General features: G+C 41.6%; 1 protein-coding gene across 1 annotated transcript; it reads left to right on the top strand.

Annotated features, from left to right (window-relative positions):
* The first annotated feature begins 1,120 nt into the window (after positions 1-1,120).
* On the top strand, positions 1,121-22,750 carry klf7a (Kruppel-like factor 7a). Its single transcript, XM_026929215.3, has 4 exons — positions 1,121-1,553; positions 16,231-16,759; positions 19,745-19,868; positions 22,049-22,750. The coding sequence occupies exons 1-4, from the start codon at positions 1,452-1,454 to the stop codon at positions 22,098-22,100; spliced, it is 807 nt and encodes a 268-aa protein (XP_026785016.1). The 5' UTR covers positions 1,121-1,451; the 3' UTR covers positions 22,101-22,750.
* The last annotated feature ends 4,763 nt before the right edge of the window (positions 22,751-27,513 follow it).

Below are 27,513 nucleotides of genomic sequence, written 5' to 3'. Positions count from 1 at the left end.
TGGTGTGTACGAGACGTGACATGAGTGCTGTACGTACGAAACATGACGTGAGTGCTGGTATGTACAAGACGTGACATGAGTGCTGGTGTGTACGAGACATGACGTGACGTGAGTGCTGGTGTGTACGAGACGTGACATGAGTGCTGTACGTACGAGACGTGACGTGAATGCTGGTATGTATGAGATATAGAGCGTATGTGCTGTGATCGCTGTACGTACCGAGATGTTACGTGAGTTATGGTATGTACGAGATGTTACGTGAGTGCTGGTACGTATGAGACGTGGAGCGTGTGTGTTATGACTGCTGTACGTATGAGACGTGATGTGAGTTCTGGTATGTATGAGACGTTAACACTCTTTAATGCACTAACACTCTCTGACACACACTGATACTTTGCTCTAATACACACTCTGTCATGCATACTGACACACACACACACACACACACACACTCTAATGCATTCTAACACACAGTAACACTAACACTCTTTAATGCACTAACACTCTCTGACACACACTGATACTTTGCTCTAATACACACTGTCATGCATACTGACACACACACACACACACACACACACACACACACACTCTAATGCATTCTAACACACAGTAACAATAACACTAATGCGCTAACACTCTGACACACTGATACTCTCTGATACACACTTACACTCTCTGTGATACACACTCTATAATGCATACTGACACACACACACACACACACACACACACACAAACACTTGAGTTAATTAGTTAATTAAAATATCAATATCTGTTTTTTTCTGTGTGTAATTAGTAAATAATTGAACTTTTATTAAGCAAATAAAATCTAAAAATAAATGTAGAAATCCAGTGCGCTTTTTGTGTCAGTATGTTTTATGATGCAGACACGCGCACGAGCCTGAACTCAATGAACTCGCGACGTCGGGTTTCTTCTTCTTTTATATACCGCTTTAATATAGCTCTCGGCTCAGGGACGTGATTGACAGCCCATTGTCCAATCCGCTTGCACTATTCCCTTTAGCGCCTCCTCTCATCAGCGTGTGGCCCCGCCTCACGGACTTATCCGGCGATACGGTTCCAACCCCCATTTTTACCTTATTTGGTCACGCACTGAGAGCTGAGTGGCAGGTGCGCGCGCGCCTCCTCTCTGCTCGTTCAGTCGGTACGCGCGAGGCGGCCGGCGCGCGATTCCTCTCCCATCACCACCATCTCCATCTCAGCGCTCTGTGCTGGTACCTCTGCTAACTTTCACTTCGTCTTTTCTGCGTTTATTTTAACGATTTATTCCTTTCATTTGAAAAAAAAAAATCGACCTCCCTTGAGCGTTTAGGGTTTTTTTTTTAGTATAGAGGAGAAAAGTGATGCTGAATGTTCCCGCGGGACTCTGAGGACATTTTTTCCTTGGATTTCTGGCGTCTCGCGTTAGCATCATCAGGAGCATCATCATGGACGTCCTGGCCAACTACAGCATCTTCCAGGAGCTGCAGCTCGTCCACGACACCGGCTATTTCTCCGCCATGCCGTCTCTGGAGGAAAACTGGCAGCAGGTAGGAACTTCTCGTCGTTTCTTTTTTCATTTTTCCTCTTTATCATCCACTTTTTTTTCCTCCCACTCCTTCATTCAGCATCAGCAACTTGTACAGAGATGCTGAGAGTCGGGCGCGCGCGCACGCACGCACACACGCACGCTGTAGTGTGTTCATCTACTCTAAATTAAAGCGGGTGTGAAGGGGACTAAAGGAGCAGGATAGAGAAACAGCTCTAACACACACTAACACACTGTAACACACTAACACACACTGTAACACAATAATGTACTGTAACACACTAACGCACTGTAACACACTAACACTAACTGTAACACACTAACACACACTGTAATATAATAATGTACTGTAACACACTAACGCACTGTAACACACTAACACTAACTGTAACACACTAACACACACTGTAATATAATAATGTACTGTAACGCACTGCAACACACTAACACACTGTAACACACTAACACACACTGTAACACAATAATGTACTGTAACACACTAACGCACTGTAACACACTAACACTAACTGTAACACAATAATATACTGTAACCCACTGTAACACACACTAACGCACTGTAACACACTAACACACACTGTAACGCACTAACACACACTGTAACACAGTAATGTACTGTAATGCACTGCAATACACACTAACCCATTGTAACACACACTAATGCACAGTAACACACACTGACATACTGTAACGGACTGTAACACACACTAACGTACTGCAACACGCACTAACCCACTGTAACAAACAAATGCACTGTAACAAACAATAACGTACTGTAATGTGCTGTAACACACACTAACCCACTGTAACACACTAACGTACTGTAACACACTGTAACACACTAACGTACTGTAACACACTGTAATGCACAATAACGCGCTGTAACGCACACTAATGTACTGTAACACACTGTAATGCACAATAACACACTGTAATGCACAATAACACACTGTAACACACACTAACGCACTGTAACACACTAACACACATTGTAACGCACTAACACACACTGTAACACAATAATGTACTGTAACGCACTGCAACACACACTAACCCATTGTAACACACACTAATGCACAGTAACACACACTGACATACTGTAACGGACTGTAACACACACTAACGTATTGCAACACGCACTAACCCACTGTAACAAACAAATGCACTGTAACAAACAGTAACGTACTGTAATGTGCTGTAACACACACTAACCCACTGTAACACACTAACGTACTGTAACACACTGTAATGCACAATAACGCACTGTAACGCACACTAATGTACTGTAACACACTGTAATGCACAATAACACACTGTAACACACACTAATGCACAGTAACACACACTGACGTACTGTAACGCACTATAACACACACTAACGCACTGCAACACACACTAACCCTCTGTAACACACAGACAGACTGTAACACACAATAACGTACTGTAACGTACTGTAACACACACTAACCCACCGTAATGCACAACAACACACTGTAACACACACTAATGCACAGTAACACACACTGACGTACTGTAACACACCCTAAAGCACTGTAACACAGAATAACGTACTGTAACATACTGTAACACATACTAACGCACTGTAACACACACTAACATACTGTAATGCACAATAATGCACTGTAACACACACTAATGTACTGTAACACACACTGACGTACTGTAATGCACTGTAACACTAACCCACTATAACGCACACTAACGCACTGTAACACATACTAACCCACACTAACGCATTGCAATACACACTAATGCACTGTAACACACACAATAATCCACAGTAACACGCACTAACATACTGTAACGCACTGTAACACACCAACCCACTGTAACACAACTGTAACACACTAACACACACTAAGACACTGTGACATGCACTAACGTACTGTAATGCACTGTAACACACTACCGTACTACAACATGCTGTCATGCACATTAACACACTGTAACACACACTAATGCACTGAAACACAATGTAACACACTGCAACACACTAACACTGTAACACACACTGTAACACAATGTACCATATACTGTAATGCACTCTAACATACTAATGCACTGTAACACATATTAATGCACTGTAACATACGCGGTAACACACACACTAATGCACTGTAACATACGCGGTAACACACACACTAATGCACTAACACACACTGTAACGCACTGTAACACACACTATCACACTGTAACATACTGTAACACACACTAACACACTAAAACGCTAATGCACTTTAACACACTAACACAATGTAACATACTGTAACACACACTAACACACTGTAAAACACTAATGCACTCTAACACACTGTAACATACTGTAACACACACTAACACACTGTAAAACACTAATGCACTCTAACACACTGTAACATACTGTAACACACACTAACACACTGTAAAACACTAATGCACTCTAACACACTGTAACATACTGTAACACACACTAACACACACCAAAGCACTGTAACGCATTGTAACACACAATAACACATTGTAACATACACTAACATACTGTAACACAGACTAACACACTGTAACACACTAATGTAGTTTAAAAAACTAATGCACTGTAACACACAGCAACACACACTAACGCATTGTAACACTGTCACACAAACTAACACACTATAAAACACACTAACATACTGTAACACACTGTAACACACACTTTAACACACACTAACACATTGTAACAGTGTGAGACACACTAATGCACTTTAACACACTGTAACATACACAATCTCAGTGTAACACACTGCAACACACCTGGGTCAGGTAGCTAATAATCCCTTTACAAGTAAGATATTCCTTTATTCCTTTAAAAGGTAAAATGTGTGCACTGTTGTGTGTTAGGGCAGAACACACACTGCCTCTAATACACAATAACACTCTCTAATACACACTAACACACAGTCTCTAATACACACTATCACACACTAATACATGCTAACACACACTCTCTAATAGGCACTAACACTGTCTAATACACACCAACACACTCTCTCTAAGACACACTTACACACACTAATACAAATTAAAACACACACTCTAATACACACTAACGCTTTCTCTAATACACACTAATACATTCTCTCTCTAAGACACACTTACACACACACTCTAATACACACTAACACGCACTAATACATACTAACACACAACTCTCTACTACCCACTAACACACACTTTCTAATACACACTAACACACACTCTAATAGACACTCTCTAATACACACTAACACACTCTAATAGACACTCTCTAATACACACTAACACTCTCTAATAGACACTCTCTAATACACACTAACACACATTCTCTAATACACACTAACACACTCTAATAGACACTCTCTAATACACACTAACACACTCTAATAGACACTCTCTAATACACACTAACACTCTCTAATAGACACTCTCTAATACACACTAACACACATTCTCTAATACACACTAACACACTCTAATAGACACTCTCTAATACACACTAACACACTCTAATAGACACTCTCTAATACACACTAACACACTCTAATAGACACTCTCTAATACACACTAACACTCTCTAATAGACACTCTCTAATACACACTAACACACATTCTCTAATACACACTGTCTACTAGACACTCTAACACTCTAACACTCTCTAACACAATCACTAACTCACACTAACACACACCTTAACACTTTCTAACACACTCACTAGCACTCTTACACTTTCAGTTTCACAAATGCTCTAACACACACACTGTCTAATACACACTAGCACACAATATAATACACATTAACACACACTCACACACTCTCCACTATACCCTAACACTCACTATACACAAACAATCAAACACTTACCAACACTATATGTACACTAACACACTCTTACACACTCACTAGCCCTGTAACACACTCTCTAACATTCTAACACACTCTCCGACACACTCTTACGCTAACACACTCTAACACTCTAAAATTCTAGCACACTATGACACACAAACACTTTAACACTCTTACACACTCTCTAACACTAACACACTCTAACACACACTAACACTCTTACACACTTTAACACACTCTCTAACACACTGTCTAACACTTACACACTGACACTCTCTAACACTAACACACTCTAACACACTTTAACAAACTAACTCTATAACACAATCTTACACTCTCTAACTCACAATCTTACACTCTAACACACTCTCTAACACAGTAACAGACTTACACAATCTCTACACACTAACACACTCTCTAACACAATAACACACTAACACACTCTCTAACACAATAACACACTAACACACTCTCTAACACTCCAAACTGGTATATTTGATTGTGTAATATTAATGAATATGTAATTATTGTTTGATGAATAATGAGTCTGAGGGGTTAACAAGGTTTTTCAGTCAGTTGGTGATTTACACACACGCACACACACACACACACACACACACACACACACACTTCAGCATTAAATGAACTTAAATGTATAAAATTAATTCTTACAGTATTAACCCTTTAAATTCTGAGAACTATACCACCTTGTAGATTAAACCACATGTTTATTACTGGCCTTGAAATCGTGCTTTCATTTCCGGCCCAGAAATTAGCTCCGCCCACACAGGCCCACGGGATCAGTCAGGGGTAAGCACTTACACATCTACGTCTATGTGGATAAAATGATAATAATGTGATGTTGGGACAGAAACTAGTGTTTTATGTAAATAGTTATAAATACAGATAAACACAGAGCTCCTGGGACGCTGGGACGCTGTTTCAGGTTGGACTGGGGGTTTTTTTTGTGTCTATTTTTGGCTCTGAAGGGAAGTCAAAGCCTCTTTTGTTCTCGCTGCATCCATTTCAGAGCGTCCTGTTATTTTTAGATCTCTGAAATCTTGCTGTGGCTGCAGTAACGTGCTGAGGAGACACGTGAGCACCAGAGAGGTTTGAGGTCCAGAAGAAGATCTGCGGTACTAAAGCACTACTCACAGGTCCAACACCAAACTGTGGAAAAATGAGCTTGGAAAAAAAAGTGACAATTTTTAATTAAAAAAAAAAAACTTTATTTCTATTTTCTAGCTTCTTCTGAAAACAGAGATATCTGAATTGTTATTAAGTTGCATTCATTTTTGCACCCTTCCTCCTCTACTCCAGATTTCATTTAGATGTTTTTTCACGTTTCGATCCGATATTGACTTCTGCTCAGGCGTTACAATATTGAAGAGATCTTGTAACCGATACGGTAATGACTTCCCCAGCGTGGCTAGCAATTAGCTCCCAGCTTGCGCAGCACTTTATGTATTCAGAAGGTTCACGTTTATTCTCCCAAAGGAACAGGATCAGGAACATACGTCTTCTTCTTCTTCTTCTTCTTCAGAAAAACATATAAGCTTGATGGTTAAACTGAGCTCTGAAACCTGAGCCATAGGATTAAATGTCTCAGTATTCAATATATATATATATATATATATTTAAATTTATTTATTTATTTATTTATTTATTTTTTCGGACCACATTTCAGTTGTTCAGCACGCACGTGAAAAGGAAGACGTCGGTTTGCATATGAATGCTGTACTTCAAGAAGGGAATTAGACATGCATCAGATAAGAAAAGAAATAACAGTTTGACTTCCCGTAAGTCTACGAAATCCCGCGCTTCTGCTCTGGCAATAAACCAGTCGAGTCGATGTAGCCAGCCCGAAGCTCAGCGCTGATGAGCAAAGACAGGAAAACAGAGGGAAAAGTGCCGAGCCTGCGTTTTTGTTTCTCTGTAGGCCCTCAGAACATTTACAGAAAATAAGAAAACGGAACACGGCGATGGAGGAAATTATTCACAACGTCTGCGCGATCTTTTTTTGACGGATCCCTGAATAACTCCAGCGCATGAGATCTGACCATTTCAGTTTCTTTCCTACTGTTCGTTTTATCAGCTTTAATTCTGACGTCTGGATGAAACTCAGCGTACGCGTTCCACACGCGAGCGTTTTCTCGAACCCAGCGGCGGATATTAACGCCGTTAACGAGCACATCATTCGTCATGACAGATCCTGAGATAACACTCCGTGTAATGGAGCCCAAATGGTGTTGGAGAGGTTGATAAAAATCAGCGCTCTGATTTGATTACATCTGGCACGCAGCCATAATTGAAAACGACAAAGGAACGAATCGCTCGCTCTCGTTACGTTCGTGCAGTCAGCCAGTGCGATATAGTTATCACGGAGATGGAGCGAGGAGTGCTGGAATATCCTTAATTAACACAAAACTATAATTAGAGTCTAGACTGAGATCTTTTTTTTTTTTCCTCTCTACACCCTCTGGCTGTGTGTGTGTGTGTGTATGTGTGTGTTTTATCCCAGTGCGAACAAAAGAGAAGTTTCAGCACAAAAGTGTCTGTATCATTTCTAAAAGTAAGATTAAGATAAGATAAGATCGCTGCATCACTACAAACGCTTGTGTTTCTCAAAATGGCGGCATTTTGCCACGTCTTGTGTTCTTCTTCCTATTTTTTTTCACCTCGCCATATTTTCCAACCATCTTCCAGCTGAGCTCCTTGGCTCTTTATCAGGCCCTTAACATAATGACCGCAATCTTTTTTACACTGACGTGAATGAAGTGTGTGTGTGTGTGTGTGTGAGTGAGAGCGGAGTGCGTGAAGAACTGCATCATCCAATTAGGTGCCTGAAAAAGCGTCACTTTGTAACCCGTAGCTCGCTAATTAGAACCGAGCGGAATGATTGAAGGGGCGATGAAAATGGCAGTGCTCGATACAGCTGAAGCTCCCTGCACACTGCGGCGTATTTTCCTCATTGGTGTGACCCGAGAGCATCCGATCCAATGATTCAAGGAGTTTTACAAGCGTGTATTCCGACTCTACGCGTCCCTAAACTTTTTTTCGTTCGTTTGGTCTGTTTCGTTTAATCACGTGCGGTGATCCAAAGAGCAAACAAACCAAAAGCATCAAATTTCAATTATTAAATGGTAGAGCGAGCATCACATTAAACTCTCTCTCTCTCTCTCTGATATTCTCAACTTTGTGATGCTTTTGGGAAACTGGGAAAAACTCTCTAAGCTAGTGGCTCTAGCCCAGAGAATACTTACGACCATGTCAAGGAGTTTTTTTTTTCAGCAGTTTGCTGTGTTTATTTACATACAGACAGAACCAGGAAGTTAATTAGATGAGGGATGAGAAGTGTCGTACTTCTCACACACACACAGACCAACAGTCTGGAATTTAACAGAAAAGACGTTTTTTTTTTTTTTTCACGTATGGTTCTGCTATGATTCCTTTTCAATCTTTCAAACCTATTACGAGTGGAATGAGTGTGTGGTTTGGATCGGTGTGACCGAGAAGGAAAAATATTCATATTCATATTTCCTCTATGAAATTTTTAATAAAACCAGAGTGTTCTGGTGGCAGCTGAGCAAAATGAAATGCACTACATGAAGCACACTAGCCGCGGTGACTATTTTCACTTTTGCTGATCTTCCCTTCTTTTAAACAAACCCTATCTTCCAAAAATGAAAGCTCTAAGATGATCTTTGACTCTTAAGCCCCGGGATCTTTCTACATTCCTGTAAACCCTGACGGCGGCCGTGAAGGGCTTTAGTAAACACGTCCTCTTCAAGCTACTGATCACTCGCGGAAAGGCTCTGTCTCGAAACGTAGACACAAAATGGCAGCATGCGCTATTCATCAACACTTCACCTGCAGTAACTCACCCAGTCCTGCAGTGAGGAGAGATTATAGTTTGTCTTTTTTTTTTTTAAAGGGACGATCATACATGAGCCTTGACGTCAGGTGTAAAAAAAAAAAATTGTGCCTGATCTTTGGTACACTTTTCTGGCCACGAGCTTCAGAATCTTAAAGCAATCTTATCAGCTCTCAACACTTCAGACTTTTGAACTGCTTTCAAGAGAGGAAGATATAGTCAGTGGAGTTAAAAAAAAAAGTGATACCATCCTATCTTTAAAATTTCTCAAATAACACTCTTTGATGAGTCAAACTTCTTTGTGTGAGTTCAATTCCCTTATAGAAAATAATCAAGTTTGAGGTCTCCACTTTAAAATCCCACCTCGTTGTTGCTTATTTCCCCAAATTTATTTATTGCTTGAAGTGAACGCGCTCAAAAGCATTCGAAATGCTTACGGTAAAATATGATACCGTGTCTAGACTATATCATACATGAACTCACACTTGCTTTAAGAATATTAGATTTTCAGGCTCAGCAGACAGAGCAAAGCCAACCATGTGTGTGTGTGTGTGTGTGTGTGTGTGTGTGTGTGTGTGTGTGTGTGTGTGCTGCTGTGTAGGAGATGCCTTTGCTCAGCACTTCTGCTCTGCGTGTGTGTCGTATGCAAACCCAGCTGTATGTCCATATGTTCCCACTCCACGTTGTACGTGACCGAAAATCTCGTCTCGTCCTAAACGCCCTTACCTCAGCGTGACGATTCTCATCCTCCTCCCCTTAGAACCAGCTGGAAACGTACTTACTGGAATTTTACACTTCAGATACGCATCTTCCTGAACCGTGTGTTGAATCAAGTCCTGATTGATTTCCGTATCAAATTCTCAGTCCTCCGAGAGAGCGCACAACTAACTGGCCGAGAGGTCAAAGGGTCGTATTTTTGAAGTGCCATTTTATATCGATTTTCTGATGCAGTGATGAATGTTGCCTTGAAACTTGCTCTTATTCAGCCATGGAGTTTGGACTCTGATTCTGATTCCCACCATCAGGAGCACGATGAGAATGTTTTTTGGGACTCCATCAATATCACTTATCTCGAGATACATTTACTTTACATTAAAACCCCCGGACATTGCATCCAGCCACATCAAAGCCACAAATCCAGAAGTGTGTGCTAAAGAGAGCGTGAAAACCCCTTTCTCCTGATGTTTTTCTCACACCCCTGGTCCTCTCTCTCATTGTGGGAAATGAAGCCGAAGCGTCATGCTGCGAGACTCATCCTTCTCAGTTCTCCCTGCATGCTAATCACACCAACATGACCAAAAAAGCTTCAGGGGGGGAATTTCGTCTAGCCAGTATTCTCTTTTAATAGCCATAAACAAGCGACTCAACAACCTGAGAAAGAACGTGTTTAAATCCCAAGAAAACCCAATACTGGAACATTGTATGTGTTTGTAAACGGAACATTTTGTTTTATGCTAATATTTTCACTACTTCTCACAATGCAAACCTACAGAAGGAAGATTTTCTCTAGAATCACACAACAACTTAGCAAAGGATGCTGTTCTCCGAGAGGTCTCTACACTAAAGCCCAGGCAATGTGATGCAAATGAAATGCAGAATATCAATCACTGATCCACGATTAGCATTAAAGGAAGGTGAAAGTTTCTTCTAAAATCCACCCCGAACCATTTTAATCTTTATTAATTACGTGATTTTCAGTGGCGTCCCATCATTAATGAAATAACAAGTGATTTTTTTTTCCTCTCTTGGTGCCCTTGTTTCATGTCTACCTAAAGACAGCAATGCAGCAGCGCTTTAGTCCTCACCTCCTCCTGATCAAACAGCTTCCAAAGTTTCAACTTTCATACTAAAACCGCCATCAGTGCCATCGCACTCGTCAGTCTCGTAAATCACTAACTAGCCAACGTGGGTTTCAACAGCATTGCATTCTGGGACTTTTGAGTCCAGCGTTTCCACCAACGTCTCCACTACTTCTACGCTGGAAGAGCTTCTTTCTCATGGATATGCTGTTGAACATCGCTGGAAGATGGTGAATGAGAAAAGAAGCTGTTGCTCTTTTGTTTTTAGGAGGGAACCTAAAAACCTACAGGTACTGAAACTCTCAGCGTCCTCCTGGCACAACCAAAACCATTTTAGCCCTTTTAAACATAACGTAAAATATCCTAAGCTCCCCTTGTATCAAAGCTCACAGGACTCGGTCCTAAATTCTGCCGAAGGTTCTGCTTTTATAACCCGAAAATATCACACATCCTTCTTCTCCTTCTGGAGAGTTCTCATTGGCAAACTTACGCGACCGATCCACTTCAAGGACGTTCCACCTCAATTCATTTAGCATCTCATGGATTTTCTTGAGCTCGTGTCCAGAAATAAAATAATGAACCTTTTCACACCCCTCCCGACACTTGCACATTAAAAGCACCCATCAAACGGTCCTGCGCTGATTGATCCACAGCTATCAGAGCGCTAGTTTTTATTGCTAATTACCCAGCCGTCCCCCCTCGGCACTAACCCAAGCTTAGCTCATTAAAATACAAGAGCAGCAAAAAAAAAAATGCTCGGAGAGGTTTATCTGCTCATAAAAATGTACTGCGGCCCATGTGTGTGTGTGTGTGTGTGTGTGTGTGCGTGATTCCTTAATTGGTGTTATGTCACAGGCGCTACATCGCTAGCGCTTGGTTATCACCCGCAAAGCATGCGTTGCTCCCTTTGAAACAAGCTATTAGCCATTTCAAACAAGCTGAGAAGATGGTGTGCAGAGGTAGCCACAGCCAGAGATAAGCACGCCCATCATAAATTTATTACCATCCAGTATCAACAAGGGAGACGAGAAATTTCCTGATATTAAGCCGAGTCTGTTGTTTCATTCTATGGTCCCCTCCGGCTTTATTAACGCTTATGCCAACAGCCTGTTCAGGATCCATTTCACGAGTGCCGGCTTTGCTTTTTACGGCTGCTTAGAAGTGTCAGCAGGCATTAGGCTGCGTTCAGCTAAACCCTGCATGTGTATAACAGCAATGACTCTGTGGAAACACAAAGCTGACTGGCAGTCAAACAGAAATGCTTTCGCTGTCCCCGAACCGAGAACATTTACGAATACAGTTCACTCTGTTTCCCAGTACGAACTATTAGCCTTTTTTTTAAGGCACCGCAATCCTGACCAGGCAGTTACTAAGGATGCTGTAAATGCATCACATAACACATTAGCATGATTGTGGTCTTCGTTTGTCCTGCAAGTTTCATATCTGACGGCTTCCTAAGGGTCTGAAACTACCTTAGTTTCATACAGTCCCAAAGTCTAATATCAACCTCTACTCCAAGATCGGAGTACTACTGAGTTTTGTTCCCATTCTGTGAACATTAACCGAAGCTCTTGGTACAAGTTCCCAGCAAGCGTACATATTTTATTCGACTGTGTGTACGATTGTGTGTAAAAACCCAGTGTAGTGCCTCTGGTGATGACACACAAACCACCCTTCCCCATCCCCCCAATTTACTGATCTTTGTCTCTCATTGATCAACTGTCAGCCAGCTGGCAATCAGCCTGCTCCTTAACATGCTGGCAGAGGTTCATTTGTCCGTGTGTGTGTGTGTGTGTGTGTGTGTGTGTCCACCTCTTGGCCTAAGTTTAACATTACAGATCGATGAGCTATTGCAGGACTGGACAAATGAGCCGCCCCTGTCCATCCGTCTCCAGCTGGCATGCCTACCTCCAGTTGTTGATCAAACATCTATTGAGCGCTCGAGTAAGAAACTGAGGGGAAACCATTCCGTGGACGAGTGCCATCCATCTATCCATCCATCCATCATCTGTTCATCAATTTTAGACAGAACCTGTAATTCCCATACTGTCTGCTTTACCTGGAGGGAGAAATGAATAATAATGGAGAAATGCTCTCTTTATTTTGCAGGAGTGCTAACCTTCTATGCACCTGGTCTAGACAGTCGAAGATGAACCAGTCATTATATTTGTTGGGGGGGTCAAACATTCATATATTAGAGACGAATTCGATTCCGTTGGCATTTTCGGTAACAATATCCTCAGAATGTCAGGACCTCTGGGTGAACAGTGACATAAAAGAGAGATAAGAAGGAAAAAAGAGCAGCCAATTGGACCTTGCTCCAGCTCTCACCTCAGCCTGGTGGCTCATCCAGAAACACCGTCTGCCCCTTTCTCTGTCTCGAGCTCTATCTACCCCTCCATCTGGAGATGCCACACACTGTCACACTCCGCATTTCCGCAACACACAACCTGACACGCTCGACCACCGACTCGATACTCGAGTCCATACTGCCTTCACTGGTTCATCTGCACGTGTTACTATTGTATTATTTGGGTTTAGGAAGCGAAAACAACCAGAGAGAGAGAGAGAGAGAGAGAGAGAGAGAGAGAGAGAGAGATTCATTCTACTATACATTGCTTTAAGCACGCTTGCTTTAAGGCTGTCATCCTCAATGATACTTTAACATCAGGATATTCCGCGAGCATGAATTTTAATAGTTTAATAGTTTTGGGCGTATCATGTTTATGCGCCTGTTTGAATTCAGTGCCGACATTAAAAAGTTCTTTTATCGCCAACCGGATCTCAAACACACACATTACATTTCATTCCATTAGCAACCGCAGCGCAGCTAAACAGAAGGTGTAATATATCAAATCAGTGATAGAAGCACAGCTAGGGGAAATAAAAGCAGACGAACAAATGAAAATACAATTTAGTATTACAGTAAGCTGGAACAGCAAAAACAACTATGTTGTTTTATTAAATAGAACGCTCCCTTATCATGTCACTGCTGATGGGGCTGCTGAAGAAAAAAAAAACGAGTGTGGAGTTCCAGAAAGGAACAGGATATGCAAAATAGAAAACGTGAAAAAAAAAATGTAACGCTCTGTCGAGGAAAACGAGAACATGATTCTTGGAATAAATAATGGTGTAGCAAGTGTGTCTTTGTGTTGCAGTCTCTCCAAAACTGAGTGTTTGTCTTGTCTTCAGAATCTTCAACATGACTCTATTACATAATCATATTTTTTTTTTCATTTGTGATCATTTTTATCATTTGTGAAACATTTGGAAGTAAGATATGGTGAGTAGAGATGTAAGTGCTTAAACACAGTAGTGTGTTTATTCGAGCAAATCCAAGAATCATAGTCAATTTTTTAGCAAAGGTCAGAACACTTGCAGGCAGGCTTAATACAGAGCAAGTCATCTACGCAAGATGGCTGCCACACATATCCTGTGGTCTTTTGGAGCGTCACTGTTGCACAGCCTTGGAAACTCACATTACGCCGCCATGTGGCACAATACCAACTTTAATAGTGGGGGCACTAAAGCACCATGTGACACTGCGTCCGCAACTGACTAAACAAACTAGCAGTGTGTCTCAAATCGCATAATTACATACTATGCTAGAGTACTAACACTAATAGGTTTTCCTATTATGCTTAGTGTTTCAATTTTAAAAACCTGTCATGTAGCCTTCAAACCTACTATCAGTTTTCTGGATTTTCTAGATTCGTAAATACTTTTGAATGTAAGGTCACGGTTTTCGATTTGAAGTGTGGCTCATGACAACAATCACGACAACAGAAAGTTTCAAAAAGATACAGCGCCTGTCGATATGCAAGAAACCGCTCAACATTTTACACTTTGAAAAACCTGACCTCTGACGTGCCATTTAGTGGATGTCGATTTTAATCCCCCAGATACTGCACATATAAAGTGCTATTGCATAAACCAGGCCTAAAACAGAAACAGGGAACGAGAACTAGGGTCAGAACCAGAAGGTACAAGGCATGGATTTAATGATACACAAGCATGATAAAAAATGTTTGGACTATTCGTTGATACAACACGATGTACACAGACAAATTAAATAAGGACTAACACGGAACAGGCGTACACTCTCAGGTAACAAACCAAAGACAGGACAGGGGAGGAGAAAGGACTAGAACACAATCAAAACTCAAGAGCACCATGGGAATGGTGATGCAAAGCGGGAAACTGTGATAATGCCTAGAAAGTGTTTTAAGGTGAATCACTTCTTTAGTTGTTTACAATAGAGAAGTATCGGAAGATGCATATTTTTGCAAGCTAGTGAGGTGCCTATAAGTTGCTCTTTCTTTCAGTCTCCCATTCTCTGTTTCCATCTGTCTCTCTATACCTTTATCGAACTCTCCTTGGTGCTCGGCGTCGTTCATTCTCTTGCGCTCTCACTCTCTCTATCTCCCTTCTCTCCTTCTCCCTCCCTCAGCAGGTAATTCAGGTCAGTTGTGTTTTTTCAGCTCCAGAGAGCTCCAGTCGCCGCTGTGTAATCAATCACGGTCTAACCATCTATCTCTGAAGACCTGCTGAGGCAAATAACATGCCAGAGAGAGAGAGAGAGAGAGAGAGAGACTCCATCAGTGGGTCAGGGAAGTGGACACACATAACCATTCATCATTGCCATCATGCAGCACTACTGGGACTGAGTTTAGATTGTGGAAAGACTGATTCTTCATCTTTTTTCTGCTGTATTATTTTATGTCGGGGGACCGTGAAAGACTGTGGTGTGTGTTAACCAATGAACTGGGCTTTTTTAACGCATTTGTTTGTGGACAGGGAGGAAAAATAAAGAGTGCGTGCCATCAAATGTGGGTTATAAATGTTAAATGTCATCTATGGAGTCTGTTAAGATCACGTTAAATGTCACCTTTAGCTCTTAGTGATCTGTTTGTCAAAGCTTTCCTTTCTCTCTCTCTCTCTCTCTCTCTCTCTCTCTCTCTGTGACCTCACTGTTGACTTCTGATTCTGAGTCTCATTTTCTGTAACAGCGTCTCTGACAATAGTGCAGCTCATAACAGCTCAATCACAGGGACTTTATACGACAGACGATACACGTGAAAGAAAATTAAAAACGTGTAATCGTTTTTCTGTACTGTTTTCTCAGACATGTCTAGAGCTGGAGCGCTACCTTCAGACAGAACCCAAGCGACTATCAGAGCTCTTCGAAGATGAACTGGACCGCCTGCTCTCTCCAGACTTCATGGAAGGACATGGAGAGGACGAATCGCTCAACCCGTCGCTCTTCAGCCTCACGTCATCCCCGCTGCGCCTCGACGGAGAGCCGCTGACCTCGCCGTCCACCCCGGACCCCTCCGACCTCAGCACAGGGGTCGACGTGGCCCAGCTGAACGCGCTCACCTCTCTGACTCCGCCCTCGTCCCCGGAACTGGAGCGCCATTCTCTCAAGACCGCCCACACTCTCTGTACCACAGCCGACGGGACTCTGATGCTGAAACTGGCCGTGGCGCGGCCGCTCTCGCCCGGACCCAGCGACGGCGAGCAGGCGAGCGGCACCGCAGGGGGCAGAGACTCAGCCGACAGCAAGAAGAGAGTGCACCGCTGCCAGTTCGACGGCTGCAGGAAGGTGTACACCAAGAGCTCTCACCTCAAAGCACACCAGAGGACACACACAGGTAGACCCAACACACACACACAGATATGAAGTCACTTATTGTATAGTCAGGAGAGGTTAGCCTTTGTGTACACAGTGTCTTAAAGGAACTCTCGCGTTACTGCACACAGCACCTACAGAAGCTCATAATTAACACCTCAGCTCCTGCGTCATCGCAGCGTTTCCTCAAGGCTGCCTCAGCACTCCATCACAAGCTTTCAGGAACAGGCCGTAACTCACAACACATTTAATTTCCATCCAGGAAGTAATAGAGATGTGCCAGTGTGTGTGTGTGTGTGTGTGTGTGTGTGTGTGTGTGTGTGTGACAGCAATTATCAGACCACAGCTCGTCCCACTCAGGTCACACGTGATCATATGTTGGACCTAGAGGAGGACACTGGTCATTTACTGTAACGAGCTGCAATTTCCCTCCAGATGTTTTCCTCATTAACAACTCTTTTAAGAGAGAGAGAGAGAGAGACAGATGGAGAGAGACAAACAAACACACAGTGCACAGACAAACACAAGGCAAAGACCTGAAAAGAGAGTGATGAGGGACTGACAGAGCAGAATGTGTGTGTGTGTGTGTGTGTGTGTGAGAGAGAGAGAGAGAGAGCGAGAGAGGGAGACCAACAGAAAGAAAGAAGAACAGAAGCAACAACTGAGAAAGAGACAGACAGGCAGAAAGACAAAAAAGAAACAGGCAGAGAGGGAGGGAGGTAGAGAGACAGACAGAAAGACAGACAGAGAGCTACATAGAGTGAGATAGAGAGACAGACAGACAGAGAAAATAAGAGACAGTCACTAAGGGAGAGGGAGAAAGACAAAAATAGAGACAGAGAGACAGACAGAGAAAGAGCGAGAAAGACACAGAGATAGGCAGAGAGAGAGACAGACAGACTGTGGGGAAAAAGGCAAAGAAGAGACAGAGACAGATATAGAGAGGGAGAGAGAGACAGAAAGACAGAATGCTTGAGAGACATGGAGTAAGAGGAAGACAGACAGATTGAAAATCCAGAGAGAGACAGACAGAAAGAGAGGGAAAGACATGACGAGAGCGTGATCAGAGTGGTACGAGTGACTGAGAGAGAGACACAGAGAGAAGGACAGACAGACAGAGAGACAGCGAGAGAGACAGACAGTGAGAGAGACAGACAGCGAGAGAGAGAGACAGTGAGAGAGACAGACAGCGAGAGAGAGAGACAGTGAGAGAGACAGATGTAGTGTTGCAGTTGCAGTGTTGAGGTTTAATAGTTTCGTTTTAGAGACTTTTTCAGCTGTTCTGTTATTAACACTCTGTATATTTCTATATAAATCCATCATCACTCTCTGCTGTTATACTTTGCTTTGACATCATCTGTCATTATACGAGTATGTGTGTGTGTGTGTGTGTGTGTGTGTGTGTGTGTGTTTGTTTCTGCGAGTTTGGAGTAGGAGTGGTTTCTAAGCAACCTGCACATCTTGGCTGAACAGCCGCTCATTCCCGGCATCGGCGTCACCTTACACCGCTAGCACACATACATACACACACGCGCACACACACACACACACACACACACACACACAGAGCGTGTAGGGCTCCGGTTGCCAGGCGACTGCATCCTCCCTTGGCAGCACAGGCCGTAATTGGCTAGTTCCAGATTGTGCTCACGTCTGGTTGCTAGGTGACCGTCTCCAGCATCGGTGCCACCGTGACTTATAATTGCTGTGAGTCTGAACCTGCACCGTGTGTGTGAGTGTGTGTGTGTGTGTGTGTGTGAGTGGATTACATTCTTACTACCTGTAAACGCTATTGAGAGGCCACGAACAGCTTGACGTTTCCATGGAAACACTTAGCAAATCAAGAACGTTAATTAATCGATCGCTTTTCTCAGAATTACGTCGTTAAGAAGGACCTACAAGGTTTAATTAAAAGTTTAGCATGAAGCCGTCCTGTCATGGTGTCTCTGCATGCTACAGTTTTCTTGTTAGCCACGTCGATACGTCCGTACACGTCTAAAGCACGCTGTAAACGTGGACGTTAGACGCTGAACTGTTTACAGAAACATGTCACGAGAGTGGAAATAATACAGTTTGTTGTGAGATGGATCTATTTCTGCATTTATAGTCACGTCATCAGGAAGAAAAATGGTTTTGAGCGAGTTGCAAAAGCACTAAAAGCAGCTTTGATCCTGATTGATTGTGTGTGTGTGTGTGTGTGTGTGTGTGTGTGTGTGTTCCTCATCCAGTAAGCGTGAGTTCCTTTATTGATATGGGTTTCTCTGAGTTTTCTTTGGTTTATAGAGATGCTGTGTCAAGTGGAACCAATCCATGAACCTGACTCTTGGCTTGTTATATTAGTTCCTCTTTTTTTTTTCTTCTTCTTCTTCTTCTTCTTCTCATTACTCCTTAATCTTATTTATTCCATAAACCAGGTGCAGTGAAATAAACACTCAACGATAGCACTGGGGCTGTTTGGCTCTCGAGGAAGAACGCTGAAACGTGTTTCTTTTTTTTTTTTTTTTTTTTTCTCTGGTTCTCTGGTTTACTGCATCGCTCTTTATCCCAGAGGACTAAATTGATACGCACGCAATTTAGCTTTGATTTGTGCTCGCAGACGTTTTTTTTAAAGGCTTGTTGGGAAGATTTGTGGCTGCGGCTCACAGCTCAGACAGAGGCAGCCGGCTGACAGTAAATATGACGTTCCTCCCCATTAAGCATCATTACCACGCTAATGATCGCTTCCAAATAAGCTCCCCCATCCTTTTTTTTTTTTACTATACAGATAAACAAGTTAACACATGAAAAACACACACACACACACACACACACACACACACACACACTGTGATCTCCCTCCATTGTGTATTTTTATAAACTCTGGCTGTTTTGATGCAGGCTGATTAACACGTACGTCACTGAATTAGATTGTTGCATCAATCTCTTGAGGTCTGTGTGTGATAACCCGCTACATGTGTGTGTCTGTGTGTGTGTGTGTGTGTGTGTGTGTGTGTCTTTCTCTCTCAAGGTGAGAAACCCTACAAGTGCTCATGGGAAGGCTGCGAGTGGCGTTTCGCACGCAGCGACGAACTGACGAGACACTACCGCAAACACACGGGCGCCAAACCCTTCAAGTGCGCACACTGCGACAGGTGAGGCTTTTAGAGGAAAAAGGGTTTCATCGACGTTTCATCATCACGCTTTGACGAGAGAAGTAAAAAAAAAAAGAAAAAAGAAAAACACCTCTGATCGGCAGGATACTGATACCGTCGGGCAAATACCTTCTCCTGCAACGCGGCTAAAAAATTTGTGACTAAAATAAAGCGCCGTGGACGTTGAATGGGAACGTGCACTGAGATCTAATCGCTCTAATAGCTAAGGAATTCAGTGTGTATAGAAATACAGTCTATTTGTGCATATTACTGTCCAGACACAACTGCTACCTGAGACAGAGAGAGAGAGAGAGAGAGAGAGAGAGAGAAGCAGAGACCAAGAGAGAGAAACAGACTGCAGGGAAAAAGGCAAAGAGAGACAGACAGATATGGAGACAGAAAGACAGACAGAGGGACAGAGAGATACATAGAGTGAGATAGAAAGACAGACAGACAGAGGGAGAGAGACAGAAAGACAGACAGAGGGACAGAGAGATACATAGAGTGAGATAGAAAGACAGACAGACAGAGGGAGAGAGACACACACAGGGAGAGGGAGAGAGACAGAAAGACAGACTGTGAAAAAAAGGCAAAGAGAAACAGACAGAGAGAGACACACAGAGTGGGAAAGAGATAGAAAGATAGAGTGCAGGAGAGACAGAGAGAGACAGACAGACAGGGACAGAGACAGACAGAGACACAAGGAGAGGGAGAGAGAGACAGAAAGACAGACTGGTGGAAAAAAGGGAAAGAGAAACAGACAGAGAGAGGGACAGAGATAGAAAGACTGAGTGTGTGAGAGACAGAGAGAGGCAGACAGACATACAGAAAGAGAGAGTGGAAAAAGGCAGAGACGCATTTTGCGTAGGAGCTCAGAATATTAACTCTGAAGACCGCTGGAACGAGTTAGAGCTCAAAAATACACAAAAACACAGACGAGCCAATCGACATATAAATCTGAAATGATTGACAGTTGTGTAGCCGAAGACCCTAACATGTATTTAGTTAACGTATTTATTTAACGCCAGGGATGCCACTAAAAAAAATAGACGAGCAGCAGCTTTTTTTCCCCTGGTTACCGTAAACCCCTGTATATACACGCACTACCAAAGACACGTGACGTGAAGGGACTATAGTGAAATTGAAATTCCTCTTCAGGTGAAAAGAGTCAAATATAGGGGAAAGTAAAACTGAGCTTTTTGTTCAGTTTGGCTCGGCGCCTGCAGTGATAGACACCAAAACAAACAGCTTCTCCGTATCGACCCCTGAGGGGCAATCTGAAACGCAACCTCTCTTTGATGTAAATAAGTCCTTCACGCCTTTTACACTCATGTGTCCTTTCTGGACACCTTCGGGAATCCACTTCTGTCAGGAGAGGCCCAGATTACCATTATAATAAGAGTGTGTGTGTGTGTGTGTGTGTGTGTCAGAACAGTGTCCACAGGGTCTCCCTGCCTAAACTGAGCCTTAAATACAGCACAGTGACACACAGAACCTGTAGGACCTCCTAGACCAGCTGGTACGATGCCTCTTGGCAGCACCATCTGTCCTTCTTCATCTCCAATAAATAAATAAATAGAATTATCTTACATTAAATTAAAAAAAAAAAAAAAACCTCATCCAATAGTAAGTGCTACATAACGTTATATGGTCAAATTTTACGTTAAGGTCTAACGTTATTTATACGTTTATTTTATTAAACGCAATAAATCAGACGAAATATTTACACGCTGACTCCCGAGTCGTTTATCGATTAACATGCTGATTTATTAGTGCTATAAAGTCATGCGCGTACTTCATTAACATTTCCCCAAACAAAAATACATTAATACATGCTTTTTTTGACACAAATAATCCAAAAATGTCGTGTATCTGAGGAACAATGATGCTAACTAACCGAGCAAAACCAAATGCTGTTTGGGTTTCAGTAGCGTGCAAGGTTTTTTTTTTTTTTTTTTTTCTTTAATAGATTGTAACTGTATATTGGACATCTTAAGTTTTATACTGTACAACATCCAAATATCCAGCTAGCTTGTCTAGCTGACTCAAGTGCTGACACTGAAGTGTTGACTTTCAGCAAGTTACAGTGAACCACGTACCTCTAGCGGAGGACATGCGCCTCGTTCGTTACTCTCCACTCCTCCGCTAACCCTATCATGTGCATTCCGTTTCTCTTGCAGGTGCTTCTCGCGGTCGGACCACCTGGCGCTCCACATGAAAAGGCACGTTTAAATAAAAGGACGACGAGTCCGAGAGAAAAGCGGACAAACAGATAAAATATAGAAAGGAGGACTCGGGAACGAGGGGAGCAAATCCGAACGCTTTTTTTACAAGACGAATCAGATTCTCGGTTCCGGTTCCGGTTTGGAGGAGAACTTTATAAAACTGATTAGGAATTTAGACCCAGTAAACACACTGACTCAGCTAGGAGTTTTCTCCTGAACATGGAACGGTGTGGAATGTATTTTCATTTCATAGCTAGTACGTACGAAACCGGAGGACTGTTGACGAACAGGATCACTTCTGGAGCTTTGGGGTTTTTTTTTTTTGTTGTTGTTTTTGGGTTTTTTTTTTTTTTTGAGTGGATAAATACGAAGAACATCTATTGACACAATTCTTTTTTTTGTTTGAGCTATAAGACTCTTCCTGTTTTACGGGCACAATTAAGAAACATTTCTTGCACAAGCAGTCGAGGATCAAACGCCGAAGACAATTTTACTCCATCGGGGGACGAAATGTCAGATTTGTTATTGTTAATGTTATTGCACACATCATGAACAGTGCTATTTATTTATGCTTCTTGTTTGTTGTTTTTTTTTTTTTTTTTTGTACAAAACTGAGATCTTTCCTCCAGGACTAGCATGAAAAAAAAACAACAACAACAACAACAACAACAACAACGCAGCATTATTGAAATGATATGTTTTTAGTTATCGCATCAAGCTGACACTGCTAGCAGAGAAAAGCCGTTGTAAATGTTTTGACATTTCTGAACAGTATATTGCTCTGTTACACTTCATGCTTGCTGAAGCTTTTCACTTCGCCGCAGTTTGTGATTTGAGATATGCTAAAGCCATCTCGCCACCTTCCTAAATAAATAAATGAATAAATAAAGCGCCAGAGCGGTGTGTGATACTGCGATATTTAAGCCCGGGCTCCCGCTGTTCGCTCATCTGTCGCTATCGTGTACTCTGCCCTTTCTAATGAACTAAAATGAGAGCCATCTGACTTCACCGCTCTCAGGCGTCAGGCTCTTCCTGGCATCAGACCGTCCCGGTCACAGTCGATTTCACCCCAACAAAATAACAAAGGCGCAAGGTCATCCCACTGACACACACACACACACACACACACACATTAACATATTACAGTTTCCCGAGGAACTTAATGCATTCTAATCCTAATCCTAACAAGCAACACATTTTCATCCTGAACTGCAAGTAAATATGTAAAGCTTGGAAATATCATCATCATCATCATCATCATCATCATCCTGTATAGAAGAGTAAAGCTTGATGTTTCTTCACATTTCAGGGACTTGCTTCAAGGTTTCTGGAAAAGTGCCAGATGCTGGCTTCTATAAATAAAAAAAAAAAAAAAAAACACATTCTCTTCATCAAGCCAATAAAATGATTCAAGTACAATTTTACCATTTCCTGTTGTGAGAGGGACGTTCCTCTTTACATTCCTTTTAACGTTCTCACACGAAAAATTGCACTCCAATCATTCGGGAGAGTGCTGTTACAGGAAAATAATCAACATCCAGGTGGTGTGATGAAGCAGATTTACTGTCACCATTCAAGAGCTGATTATTTTCCAGTGAACACTGAATCCTGAAGTGGTTTATTCGTCATATACCACAGCAATTTGGCAATTCGTGTGTATTTAATGTCCCGCAAAACGTACGTTTACGTTTACAGCAGCTACTATAAACAATCGTTCCTTCACCAGCCTCTTTTTTTTCCTCTCTTTTTACTGAATAGCAAAGATTAAACTCCTCCACTCCTGAAGACTTTCCAGCTTTACCTCTGACTGTTACAGAAACAGAAAAGCTTACCATATCAACATTTCAATCTGTTTATGTGGAGCGTTACTGTAAAATCTGCTGTTATAGAAAATTAATCAACACCTTCTGACCAATCCAAATCGCTGTGGTATAAAATTCTATCAAAATTAGGAATATTTCAATTTAATTTCTTTTTTTTTTTTTAAAAATCCATTGAAATGCAATACAAATCATAGCCATGAATAAAAAAAAAAAAAATCAATCAATAGATTAATTAATTAATAATATTACACGTTCCTTAACCAATAATATTAAATTTTGGCTTCTTTTCCCTACAAGGCAGTTAAAAAATCTCAAATCGAAAATATCAGTGATTGGATGGCTGAGCTTTAAACGCTCAAGAGTTTTCAAAATGTATTAAATAAAGCTGATGATCTGTGTTACATTTTTCTACCATCGTGTTTTGCGTAACAGTGGACTTCTGCTTGAGATTCTGCTGTGAGAATTCATTCAAACTCCCATTCTGTCTCTGTCTCGCGTCTCTCACGCGTCTCTCACGCCATTTAAATGTTTGCATTTGTGCTTGAGTTGCTGTACAAAGCATTTCCGAATATGATTTTTATTACACGATGTTAGTACAACAATGTTCTATATTAAGGAAGAAAAAAAAAAAAAGAAGAAGAAGAAAAAGAAGAAGAAGAAGAAGAGTTTATTTTTGTTACCGGTTTGTTTCGTAATCCTTTTTTAAAATCGGTATTGTAATATATCTATGCAAGAACTGTTCGAGTGAAGCAATTTTATTTAAGAATGTCATCATGTGTAATAAACGGTAGAATCTTATGAACGTTGCCTCACCTGTGTCCTTTTCTGCTCGAAACCTAGCAACAGCGTGCTCATTTGCGTGCACGGGAGTAGGGCTGAGCGATTATTTTCGACGATATTTTCTGGGATACACGTTATTGATCATTTAAACATTTAAAAATATTTTAAATTGTGTTCGCTGATATGATTATTTAATGTCTACAAAAATTATTTAACATTTTAACGAAGCAGCAGGAGACTTTAACATCATCAACTCAACTGCTTACATTTTGTAATTGCTATTTCAAATACATATATATATATATATATATATATATATATATAGTTATTACGATATCTCCAAAAAGTGTATTGTGACAGAATTTATCACGATATAGATTTTATTTCATCATATCGCCCAGCCCTATAAAATCCAAGAAAACTGTCACACATAAGAGAGAAAGAGCAATTCACTCCTGCGAGCACTGAGCACTTGAGACATGTTTGCGTCTTTTCGCCAGCGTCTACACGCAGCCTTTTTGATGCTACATATGTTTTACAAAGCTACAGTAGCAAGTGTGCTGTTTTATGCTACAGTCTGCTGGGGAGGCAGCGTAAAGCAGAAGGATGCAAGGCGGGTGGACAAACTGGTGCAAAAAGCTTCTTCAGTGACTGGAATGAGGTTTGAGTCACTGGAGGCCGTGATGGAGAGACGCACACAGAAAAAGCTAGAGATGGAGCAGAGAAGCAGCTGCAGTGGACGACTCACCTCACTGCGCTGCAGGACTGAACGATACAGGAGATTCATCCCCACTGCCATCAGGCTCTACAACACCTTAGCCAATGGCAGATGACTAATCACTACTCTCATTACTTTACTACTTCACTACTTTACTACTCGCACTAATTTCTGCTACTCTCATTACTTTTTACTACTCTTACTACTTTCTTTCTTACTTATCTACAAGACTACCTGAATTTCCCTTCGGGGATTAATAAAGTTTATCTTACCTTGTCTTAGATTAAAGATACTGTTTAAACCTAACGTAAGAGAACATGTTGAACGTAAACCGTACGAGGAGTTCATCGCTAGCAGCAGACAGCAGCAAACAACATAAACAGAGCTAGATAAAATGTTCCATGACATCCCTGATTGATTAACAACAAATAAGTTAAGCATTTGGAGTGGAAAAGATTAGCAATATAAAGAATAAGAAATAGATAAGAAGATGCTGGAGCAGCACGGTCTTCGGATAATACGCAAATCTAGCAGTTCGAAGCTTCATTACTAAACTGATGATCCTCACTTATTCCTCTCTCTCACGTTATGTTGCAGTTGGGACCTTGGATAGCCACGCAGATGATGACTCTGCCGAGACAAACGGAAAAAATGGCTAATTCAATAACTAACGGATAATCAGGGTGCAATTATGTACTAGAGAATGGCCTTGTGCACTGTATTAACTCGTGCGAACGCCTCCTGGATGGTTTATTCTCTAAAGCTCGCTCATCTATAACTAATGTACATAATTGAAACGGGCATCCTCATCTCGCCTCTAGCTCGCTGCTATCACTCTGACTTATTGTCTTATCGTTTCGCAATTATACAGACACGATAAGGCCGCATGTGCGCCACTCGACTTCGTGGGTCCGGATAAATCCTCATCCAGATGGAAAGGGTCTTCACGAATGATTTGGTGTTTAATCAGCTACAGCGTTTCACTTTAAAAAGCGACAACTTTGTCAAAAGCTAATAAATGGAGCCACAGCCTGTATTTTGTAGCAACAAAATACTGCATTGAATTTTACTGACGAATTTCCATTCGAAAAAGTCGCAAGAAAAAAAATCTCACCTACTAGTTGAAAGTTGATTATTTTCCTTTAACAGCTCATTATGTCGTGTTTATTCCTCTTACAGCACGTTACAATTTTTTATTTGTTAAAGAACAACACGTGTTACTGTGGTACCGTTTTTACTGTAGTGACATTTAATGTGGTGGAACGTTCACAAAACAAGTTACATCTTATGTTATAGCAGCTATTTTCAGAAAACATGCAGCTTGTTACTGCGAAGCGTAAACTCGGCTGTCCTGAAGACTTTCCTGTGGTGGAAAACATCTGTTACAAAGCGCGCTCCTGGAGTCTCCTTCCATGAATGTTAAATAAAAATCTCCTTGCTGAAAACTACATCGTATTAACGATTATTATTAATTAATTTGTTATAAATCTGTTATAGAAAACTAATCAACACCTCCTGACCAATCACAATCCAGAATTCAACATAGTTTTTATTATAAGCGTATTCTTAGTTACTCTTGTCCTTGTCACACATTTCTCTCTCTCTCTCTCTCTCTCTCTCTCTCTCTCTGTTTCATGTTTCTGTTTTCTAATCGGCTCTGACGGACCGTATCCAGTCTGTTTAGGCTTTAATTCAGCCAGGCGTCAGTGCAACGCACCGGATTCTTCTCAGGCCTAATAGAATTAGTCCTCTATTCAAGCGCCTGATGTGATCAGAATATTATACCCTCGTCTACCGGATCTATCGCTTGTGCTCACAGATCATTAGAGCAAAGCAAAGGTTAAGCCACACTTTAGTCTCGCTAACAGACAAGCCATGGATAGATCGGGTGTTCAAATGGAGTCCCAAATGAAGCAGCTTTATGATATAACACATGACTGCTATGAGAGGACCGATTCGTTTTTAATCAGCCGTGCATAATCCATTCACAACCACGTCCTCATGTAACGCTAATTTTCCGAATGAAACTTGACAGCTTTATTCTTTATTGAACAACTCAACGTTAATAGATAAATATATTCCGAAATGGCGCCACTCAC

Source organism: Pangasianodon hypophthalmus, chromosome 26 (assembly GCF_027358585.1).
Source record: "Pangasianodon hypophthalmus isolate fPanHyp1 chromosome 26, fPanHyp1.pri, whole genome shotgun sequence".
Classification (NCBI taxonomy): domain Eukaryota; kingdom Metazoa; phylum Chordata; class Actinopteri; order Siluriformes; family Pangasiidae; genus Pangasianodon; species Pangasianodon hypophthalmus.
Note: the sequence above shows the minus strand (reverse complement) of the source record. Positions and strands in the feature narration are given on the sequence as shown.